Source organism: Cydia amplana, chromosome 25, assembly GCF_948474715.1.
Source record: "Cydia amplana chromosome 25, ilCydAmpl1.1, whole genome shotgun sequence".
Classification (NCBI taxonomy): domain Eukaryota; kingdom Metazoa; phylum Arthropoda; class Insecta; order Lepidoptera; family Tortricidae; genus Cydia; species Cydia amplana.
In genome coordinates, this window is record NC_086093.1 from 7,180,863 (window position 1) to 7,191,928 (window position 11,066).

Here is an 11,066-nt window from a genome sequence, read left to right on the forward strand (position 1 = left end):
GCGCGCCAGTAAGGCTACACTCACCGACGGTAGTCAGCAGCATGTTGTCCAGCAGTAAGGCTATGGCCACTATGACCAGCACGAGCTTGCGCGACTCGCGGCACGCGGCGACCTGCGCGCCAGTAAGGGTACACTCACCGACGGTAGTCAGCAGCATGTTGTCCAGCAGTAAGGCTATGGCCACTATGACCAGCACGAGCTTGCGCGACTCGAGGCACGCGGCCACCTGCGCGCCAGTAAGGCTACACTCACCGACGGTAGTCAGCAGCATGTTGTCCAGCAGTAAGGCTATGGCCACTATGACCAGCACGAGCTTGCGCGACTCGCGGCACGCGGCGACCTGCGCGCGCAGCCAGCCGGCGCTGAAGCCGTCCGATGCCGCGCCCATGCTTATCTGTGGACAAGGGAAACAGAAAATTTAATATAATAACTACTGTAACTCTTCAGAAATTCGTAAGTTGGCAAAACAATCAAGACATAAATATTATAGGACATTCTTACACAGATTGACTAAGTCCCACGGTAAGCTCAAGAAGGCTTGTGAGGGTTGAGTATTTGTATATTCAGAGATGCGATTTATTTGAAATACTTCTATTTAAAATGCAAATACAAAATGCAAAATACCTATTTTGTATTTTGCATTTAAATGCCTTTTAGTAAAAACCATTTTGTATTTTATTTGAAATACTTTTCGAGATGTATTTTGCATTTTTAATATTCATTTCAAAATGCAAAATACTTTGTGATTAAGTTTAGCCAACATTACCAGTCAAACAAAATGAAATGAACGAATAACGCTTGTATTGCCGAATTTGACCGATAGAGGCGTCTGCTAGCCATGCGCGCCCTTTTTTAGGGTTCCGTACCCAAATGGTAAAAACGGGACCCTATTACTAAGACTCCGCTGTCCGTCCGTCCGTCCGTCCGTCCGTCTGTCACCAGGCTGTATCTCACGAACCATGATAGCTAGACAGTTGAAATTTTCACAGATGATGTATTTCTGTTGCCGCTATAACAACAAATACAAAAAACAGAATAAAATAAAGATTTAAGTGGGGCTCCCATACAACAAACGTGATTTTTGACCGAAGTTAAGCAACGTCGGGCGGGGTCAGTACTTGGATGGGTGACCGTTTTTTTGCTTGTTTTGCTCTATTTTTTGTTGATGGTGCGGAACCCTCCGTGCGCGAGTCCGACTCGCACTTGGCCGGTTTTTTTCTTTGGTCAGAGTGCGCGCCTTATAGCCGTCATAGAGAAAAAAAAATACATAGAGTGCTCACTCCATACATCAGTTTTAGTACCAAAAAGACTATCTAGTATCGAGTAGCGGAACTATCAGTACTGCTACTTGACAATAGATGTAGCACCGACCGGAAAGTCTTATGCTGTTGAGATAAGACTTTCCAGTCGGTGCGACATCTATTGTCAAGTAGCAGTACTGATAGTTCCGCTACTCGATGCTAGATGTAGACACTGAAATTAATAGTCTGAACTGATGTATGGAGTGAGCACTCTTGTCTTACTTATTTCTCTATGTAGCCGTTTAGACTCGCGGCTCGGCTCCCCGCGCGTCTCGTGGCTCGCCTCGACACACTCGCATTCGGCTTGTCATTCGGTTATAAACCTTATGCCGTGCCGTTAGTGTTTAAATTATATTAGCTCGACGAGCTTGCGAGCCACGAGAGTCTAAACCGGCTATTATGTCTGACTAGTGTCAATGTGAAACGAAAATGACAAACATTATCTATTCTATGGCTATTCTCATGATAAATACCTAAAATAAACAAAAATATCTGAGATTTGGTCAAAAGGTATTTTATTTTGAAAAAGCATTTTGAAAATACCTATTTTGCATTTAGCATTTGAAATACAAAACGCAAAACTATTTGGTATTTTGCATTTGAAATAGTAAATCTGAAAAGTATTTTGCATTTTGTATTTAAATGCTTTTTTAAAACCATTTTGTACATCTCTGTGTATATTTATACATAGGGTTGTCTGAGTACCCATACTCAGACAACCCTATATATAAATATACAAATACTTAAATACATAGAAAACACCCATGACTCAGGAACAACATACGAGTATATCTTATATAATTCATTATACGCGATATAATCCGTTTCCATGTTTCATAGTTACTTCGCGGTAACCAAAGACTATATAAAATTAAATTTGTTATAATATAACTGTTACTCATTCAGTATTCACGTGACATATATGTAGGTTTAAATTAAATAGGACATTAATAGCGTATTACGCACGTATTAACCTACGGCACACTCGAATCCAAAAATGGAAAATATAGGTAATCAAATTATGCTGGGATTGAGAAGGCGATACTTATTTTTTCTACTCCCGTACTTTTATTTGTCATTTAAAGAGTCGTGGACACACCTTTAACCCCTACCTTATAGTTGTCAAAACAAGTCTTTAGTCTATTCCCCAAAAAAGAATTTTTGCATACACGCAGTATCTTTTTGGCGATTTTACGATACTTCGTGTAATGAACACTTAAAAAATATTTAATGAAATACAGTGTTGCCAACCTTATTTTAAATGTCATCTCTGACAAATAAGTGAACCATAAACATGTTTTTTTTTAAATTTCATTCATTCATTCATTCTTTTCCCGCCCGTACCCTCCATTTTTGCTACTTCTTGAATTAAAAATATTTGTTAAATTTACAATTTTAGTTCAAAGTAAGTGCTTGGTCGTAGAAAAAGTATTGTATGCAACGTTGTTTAACTGAGTCAAAAAATACTCGTGGCATCTTTATTAACAATTTTCGGCTTCGCCTCAAATTGTTACTCACGCCACTCGCCTTTTTTGACCTCTCTTAAACAACGGTTGCAGAATAGTAGTTTATGCAACAGTGATATAATAAGGTCTTTTTTTACAAAACTCGACTACGTCTCGTTTTGTAACTTCGACCCTTGAATTTTAAGAACCAATTATGAGCTGTTGCATACATTACTTTTTCTATGACAGCTGCAGCAAAAAAAAAAGAGTTATTATTAAAAAAAAGAGTTATTATTTAAAAAAAACTGAGTTATTATTTAAAAAAAAAAGAGTTATTATTGTAAATGAAAACATACCTCTTTCAATCAAGATGAACGGAACTTGTATCTTTAAAAAAAATAAAGCAGTTGTATTATACTCATAAGATGACTGCTAGCAGTCATCTTATGAGCCTATAGACAAATCATTCAAATGACATTGCTTTAGATATCACTGTCAGTCATTTAATTGACACATTTAAGTGCTGGAGTAGAAAAAACACTATATAACTCTCACGTCGCAATTAAATACAGAATATATTAATATTGTGGTTTATTTCTCTTTGGAAACTTACGTACCTAATTGGTAAACGTGAAACATTATAATATATTCAGGGAGCCTATACTAACCGAGATGACAATCGTATTTTCTGTATTTTAGGTACTTATCCAGAAACTTAAAAATAAATGAAAACGTGACTTTTCTCGGTACCTTTAAACGAGCAATTCTTGTTTATATATATATATATATATATATATATATATATATATATATATATGTGTATATATATATATATATATATATATCGGGGATCTCGGAAACGGCTCTAACGATTTCGATGAAATTTGCTATATGGGGGTTTTCGGGGGCGAAAAATCGATCTAGCTAGGTCTTATCTCTGGGAAAACGCGCATTTTCGAGTTTTTATATGTTTTCCGAGCGAAGCTCGGTCACCCAGATATTTTTTACTTATCCTTGGACGTATGACGAAGTGCGATTGTCACCTTGGCTAGACCGTCTGGTCTTAAATTAAACGTTCTTCAGTTAGAGTATATTATCGTAGTGTGTCCACAATTACTTAATCTGGCAAATTCACTGTCGTCGGAGCGGTGATCGCATCACTTTGGGTAGGTACATCCGCGCCATTAGCGCTACAATGTCATGGCTTCTCACCTTTTCGCAATAGGGGTTACTGCAATGTTCTGCCGCCAGAGTAGCAGCACTAGCTCCCATCGTAAACCATAGAGTAACTTGTACATACTATGCCACAAACTGTTTTTTGACAAGTTTTCACTGACAATAAAATATGACATTGGTACATCAAAGCGGTTTGTTTATAAAGGGCCTACCGGGAAATGCGAAATCGAAACTCAGCTATTTGCTGCCTCTTTATCGCTCGAATATGCAAGAGTGATAGAGAGGATAGATAACAAAATTTCGACTCTCTCGTTTGCAGAAGACCCTTAGATTGTGACTGATCGTGGTAGTGGCTCCCCCTACGCAGAGTATCGCGTAATATTCCCTATTTTTAACACGCTTTTATTAGGTCGACCTGTATGTAACTAACATGTAATGGAATCTTGCAAGTTAAATTTAATCCACTTCCCGGTTTCCGATTGAGCTGCAATTTTGCATACACATGTAAGTCGGGTGACAATGCAATATTATGGTACCATCGAGCTGATCTGATGATGGAGACAGGAGGTGGCCATAGGAACTCTGTGATGAAACAACGCAACCTAATTGTGTTAGGGGTTTTTAGAATTGTCTCGATGAGTATTAGTTGTCTGTCGTAAGAAAAGTAGTCAGCGATAAAAGCGTGTACCAAAAATAAAATTTTTGACAAAAACTTATCTTTGAATATAACTTTGTATTTTTTTAGGACAAATCAATCAATTGTTAATTTCGTATACCACCAGGAAGAAGAGCTTTAACCCAACCAAATTTTATCGAAATCTGGCGTTAAAATCGGGAAAAAAAATTAAAATCGGCCGATATAAAACTTATACCTTTTTATACTGTACCGTGTATATCCTCAACGCTACTCGTACATTATTATCCGGAGATTCCATATCATGTTACACTACATTGAAGTAGATTTATGGTCATTTAAACTATTCAAAGGAAGTTAGCAAGATAAAATGATTCAGGAAATATGGTTACCTACATTATACATACTGGATAATAAAAAATCTTCCATTAGTGAGCCAGATTACATTTTGAGACCGATTCTGTTATAATTTGTTTTGGGTTTTTTTATCTGGTTTTGATACGACGATCGTCTTGATGATGGCGCGCATCTTTCCACTCATTTCTCAGGCACCAATCAGCGTGAGCGACCTTCAAAGTCGTATTAGTCGGGACTATATCAAAATATAGCCAATCAATAGCCAATAGCCAATTTGTATGTATAATTTGCAATGCGATGTAAATATTGCTTGTGAATAAATGAAATGAAAATGAAATTAATAAATAGGTAAAATACTTGTATTCTTAACTTACCTATTTTTTTGCTTTGTTTTTCTTTATGACCCCAAAAAATTTGTAGCCATATTGTACGTACCGCAAGATATTTAGTAAGTACGAATTGGAACGAATCGCACTTTTTTGGAGCGAATTACACAAGACCGTTTTTAGGCTTCCGTAGCCAAATGGCAAAAAACGGAACCCTTATGGATTCGTCATGTCTGTCTGTCTGTCCGTCCGTATGTCACAGCCACTTTTTTCCGAAACTATAAGAACTATACTGTTGAAACTTGGTAAGTAGATACAATGTATTCTGTGAACCGCATTAAGATTTTCACACAAAAATACATAGGTACTTAGAACTGAAACCCAAAACATTATTGATTTTTTTTTAATAGGTCTTCAAAAATGATATTGAGGTTTCTAATATATTTTTTCTAAACTGAATAGTTTGCGCGAGAGACACCTCCAAAGTGGTAAAATGAATGTCCCCCCCCCCCCCCTGTAACTTCTAAAATAAGAGAATGATAAAACTAAAAAAAATATATGATGTAATGACCATGCAAACTTCCACCGAAAATTGGTTTGAACGAGATCTAGTAAGTAGTTTTTTTTTAATACGTCATAAACCCCCTAAATACGGAGCCCTTCATGGGCGAGTCCGACCGCGCTTTTTATTTTACTCGTAGTTGGAAACGGCAAAAATACCTTATAAATGTAGGTACTTACTAGAACTTAGTTTTCTGAAATTATGGAAATATAAGCGTCCAATTAAAGTAGACAATGGTTCCAAAACGGCGGAAATGAGCGGGAGCGGTAACGACCCTCTTCCGGAAGATGGCGGTACGTTCCAATTTCAATATCTCACTTGACTCTTACTTAACTTAGTCGAGTTTCAATCACAGATCTACAATTGTACAAGATTGCCTGTCAAATATCAAAAGTGCGACCAAAATCGGAATGATTTCATTCATGGGAACCATAAAACGTGCCTACTTTGCTCCTTGGCGAGTATGCTCCAATTTAAAAAATGACTTAACGTTTATTATATCCAACCATGATATTTCTATTTTCTATATTATTATTTATATACTCAGATAAACAAAATTGTCTATAATTTTGGAATTGCTACTTTAGTCATAAAATTAATCTCTTTTCTTGGCGGGGTCTATCAATTTGGCGCACAATGGGGTGACTTTGCACGTCTAAGTGAACTATAGGTAGGAGCAAAAATTTGACTTGGTCAGTTTTTATCAGAATTAAAAATATATATATATATATGTTGAATAACTTTATAAAATGACTGATGTAATGGAAACTGGCCAAGTCAAATCTAACCTACTTTAAGATCTCACATTTTTTTAAAATACATAACAGCTATTGTTATAGGTATCCAATAAAGCAAAGAAATAGAGTTTAATACTTGTTCATAATGTTATTTTTTTCCTATAAATACATATTTGGATTTTGCATAGAACTTGGCATTCATTTAGATCTCCATTCTTTTTGCGGCGAAGCCCACAGCCAAGCATAATTTTTGTATTGAACTTGGCTCCCCTTTTTTACATTTATGTTTTTGGTGGGATATTCTACTCCTCAAACTAGACAATGTTTGTTCAGTTACTTTTAAAAATAACTTGTGGTTTGTATTTTAAAAAACACTTAAAAATTTATTCGAACACGCAATGTATTACGAAATTGATTATGCCTGTACGGTGACAAGACTGACGGGCAATGTCAATTAGACGGAATTTAAAGTACATTGAAAATATTATTTAGTTTGTTTGTAAAAGGGACAATTTTAAGACTACATAATTTCAAAAAGTTGTTGAACAAAAGTTTTATTGTTTGAGGAGTAGAATCTACATTTTAATTATTCGCCCGTGTTACAGGCCACACACTGTATATAATTAGATGCTTACAATAGGTACCGCTACAAATTAATTGGCACCTGACCCAGCCGATATGTGACAGTGTTTCCGGAAAACCGGACGCCAAGATAACCGCATAATGTATCGCCACAAAATAAATAAAATAATACGTTAGTGTAAGGCCTGAAGTAGACGCTCGAAGCGGAGCGTTCGGCGGGGCGTGCAGCGTGGCGTCGGGGTCGGGAGTAATTTGAGCAGCGTGCACTAAGGCCGCTACTATACGCTTGCATTTGTTTAACATGCACGCCGCACGCTCCGCCCCGCTGCACGCCCAACCCAACTCGAGCGTCCACTCAGGCCTTACACTTACACGAGTAGGTACTTAGTAACGCTGGTGGCCTAGCGGTTAGGACACGCCGTGCAAGTGTTATTTTAAACGTCAAACTTCCATGAAATTATGACGTATTTAACACATACACTGTGCTGAGTATGCTATCAAAATCGTTGCAGACTTATCTTGGTCTAACTCTATGTGGCTCATCGTTTGAGATTTTAGGTGTTTAGTATTATAAGATTTTTCCATAGTTTTTTTAAAAGCTCCTAAACTCCTATAATAAATTGATAATCAAAAAATCTAAAAAAGTTAAATGAAGGGGCACAGCTATGGTCAATGTATGTACATCAAATTGTGTTAACCTAGGTACTTTTTATAATGTTAATATCCAGAGAGGAAAATGAGGACTAAGTTTGTGTGGAAAAGCGGTTGTTCCCTTTCCTCTTAAAGCGTTCAATTCGAAGATTTCTCTAGGGAGTGTATTATCTCCGACTTAATCTGTAATGGGGGAGCGGGGATTTCAATATCTATGATATTTCTAAGAAATTATTCATTGTAATACTAATAAATGGGGATAAGTTCGCCATTATACTTTCAATAATATATTGTAAGCGGTGGCCGAGTGGATATGACGTCCGACTTTCAATCCGGAGGTCGCGGGTTCAAATCCTGGCTCGTACCAATGAATTTTCGAAATTTATGTACGAAATATCAACTGATATTTACCACTAGCTTTTCGGTGAAGGAAAACATCGTGAGGAAACCTGCATACATCTGCGAAGAAATTCAAAGGTGTATGTGAAGTCCCCAATCCGTATTGGGCTAGCGCCACTATAGCCCATAAGCCACTGACAATCCAACCTCTAGACTGAGCTTAGGCCAATTCTTTCATGAAACCGATGCTGCCAAAAATACGGGGGTGCGGGGGACGAGGTGAGCGAATTCCGTGCCGTGATTGGTCCGTTCAAAGACACGGACCAATCACGGCACGGCATTGACTCGAAGATGGAGTAACGCTACCGTATGTGTGGCAGAGGGGGTAGCGCGACTATGCTATGTCTAGAGGTTGGATTGTCTGTGCCATAAGCCCTCTCGCGTATGAGGGGAGGCCTGTGCCCAGCAGTGGGACGTATATAGGTTCAAATTATTATAATATATATAATATATTGAAACCAATTGCTTTATCGTTATCATTACACAAGTAAAAAATCTTAAACAAGTAGGAATTCTACTTTAACGCGGTTAGCCGTAGAAATGTTATAGATACAGTCAAAGAAATTAATTTCCGACCCATTTCGTACCTTGTCACAGTGACAATGAATACGAAAGTCACTAGAGACTTCATACTATTGTCACTGTGACAAAGTAACAAAATGGGTAGGAAATTAAATTATTTGACTATACCAGTGAATAACATAAATAGGTCCACACGACATACATATTCACGTACATTCTAAAAATCATCCTCTTTTCTTTATCAATTGGTTTTAAAAAATCATCGTAATTTTACGTTAATATCTGGGAGACAGAGCTTTGCTCGGAAAACATATATAAAAACTCAAAAATGCGCGTTTTCCCAGATATTTATAAGACCTAGCTAGATCGATTTTTCGCCCCCGAAAACCCCTATTATGGCAAATTTCATCGAAATCGTTAGAGGCGTTTCCGAGATCACCGAAATATATAAATAAATAAATACACATATATACAAGAATTGCTCGTTTACCAAAGTATATATAAATCGTTTAAGGAATAAACTAATTTAATATATTTCCCTATTTAGAATTAATTATATTACTTAATTAAAAAGGTTTAAGCTTGATAATTACGTTTTTCAGAATGAATTCACTCAAGTTTTCATACACGTCAATCATTGAAAAAATCACAATAAATAAATGAACATTTCATTCAATATTGTAGGTACCAAAAAAAACATCAAAATTATAGTAGGTAGTCTTATAAATAATACTCACATTTTACCAGCTCCCCATTAAAAAAAACACAAAAAAATACTAAACTCACGTCCTGACGGTCCGAGGTCCGAAGACCGACTGAAAATTACGACAAGAACGGATCCTACCCAGACTCCGACCAGATTGTATCGACCTGTGACTTACTTCACTCGGTACCTTTATACTGAAGAGAACGCATTAGGCGCGGGGGGCGGGGGGGCTCAAAACAAAATGGCCGTCATTATCAAGCGTTTTCTTAGTTTACATTCGATTTTGGACTCTATAGTTTAGTAGTCAAAGTTGCTTTTAGATTGTAGGTGTTGAGCTTTATTGAAGTGATGGAATGTTTTTGGATTTTAGACGTTACGTGGGTAGGTTTAAGGTTGGGTTTTGTGTGGGAAAGAGACAAAAGCTACAGGTTTTCGATAAGTTCACGCTGAAAGTGCGCGTTTGTGGGGCTCCGTGGAAAAGGCTGTAGCTGTAAGTATGTTAAGTATTTTTCTGGGTAAATTAAATGCAATACAATACAAATTCTCTTTATTGCAAAATCTCAGAATAAATGTACATGGAAACACAAATAATACATGAAGACCGAGGTAAACAACAGGCGGACTTATCGCTAAAGAGCGATCTCTTCCAGACAACCTTTAGGTAGTGGAGAAATGAAAACTGATATATTAACTAATTAGGAGGTGCAAAAAAACTAAATTTAAACTAATTAAAAAAAAACTAAAAGAAAGAAATATTACTTATTAAGAATTAAGTGTTTTACTCGTTACACGTAGAAAACATAACTATAACATAACAACTCAGTAAATTTTAAAGAAAATTCGTCGTTATTAAAATATTACTTTCTCTAGGTTTTATCACAGAATAAATAATAGTAGGAACAGAAGATTCACTCCCTAACAAAACGCGTCTATTACGACAATTATAACCGTTAGGTGGCGCAAACGCGAGCAGGCGTCCGTTCCGTAGCGGTGCGCGGCAGGCAACTACTATGGCTAGACACCAAAATTAGTGTGGGCCGCATGTACTTGTAGGTACTTGTAGCGACGCGATGAAATCGCGGAGTGAACCACGCCTGGTGCATGCTTATCATACTGGAGGGTTAAAAGGACATACCCTAGTCTAATTATCAGGGTCAGTTATCTTTTTAATGATGAACTATTCCCTTATTATGTATCACTACATAGTATAAAACAAAGTCGCTTCCCGCTGTCTGACACTATGTATGCTTAGATCTTTAAAACTACGCAACGGATTTTGATCCGGTTTTTTTAATAGATAGAGTGATTAAAGAGGAAGGTTTATGTATAATTTGTTAACCCGTGCGAAGCCGGGGCGGGTCGTTAGTAAAGATTAAGAAAATAAACAAACATTGCAAGTTGAACATTTGTTATAAAAATTAAAACAAAACTCACTTCCATCCTCCTTCGCCTAGTTGGCTTTGGTCCTTAATTTCTATCTCCGTCTCCCTCGCACCCGTGACCTCACGTATCACCGTCTCGCTCCACCATTAAGTACAATTCCATCATTTCATTGTAGGAGAATATAGTGCGGTTTAAGATAAGATAAGATAAAATGGGTGAAAATGGTTTTATGGTGTCTGTTTTTATACGGTGGCAAACTAGACGTGTGCGCCGCGCCGGCGCGCC

At 37.2% G+C, this 11,066-nt stretch overlaps 1 protein-coding gene across 1 annotated transcript in view; it reads right to left on the bottom strand.

The window, feature by feature from the left end:
• LOC134659627 (synaptic vesicular amine transporter) overlaps positions 1-9,584 on the bottom strand; it is a 29,093-nt gene extending 19,509 nt beyond the window's left edge. The window contains exons 1-2 of the mRNA XM_063515309.1: positions 9,430-9,584; positions 253-394 (exon numbers count right to left, since the gene is read on the bottom strand). Of these exons, the coding sequence (XP_063371379.1) occupies positions 253-388 (136 nt within the window). The 5' untranslated portion in view covers positions 389-394; positions 9,430-9,584. The remainder of the gene's footprint in view (positions 1-252; positions 395-9,429) is intronic.
• Between the last annotated feature and the right edge of the window lie 1,482 nt (positions 9,585-11,066).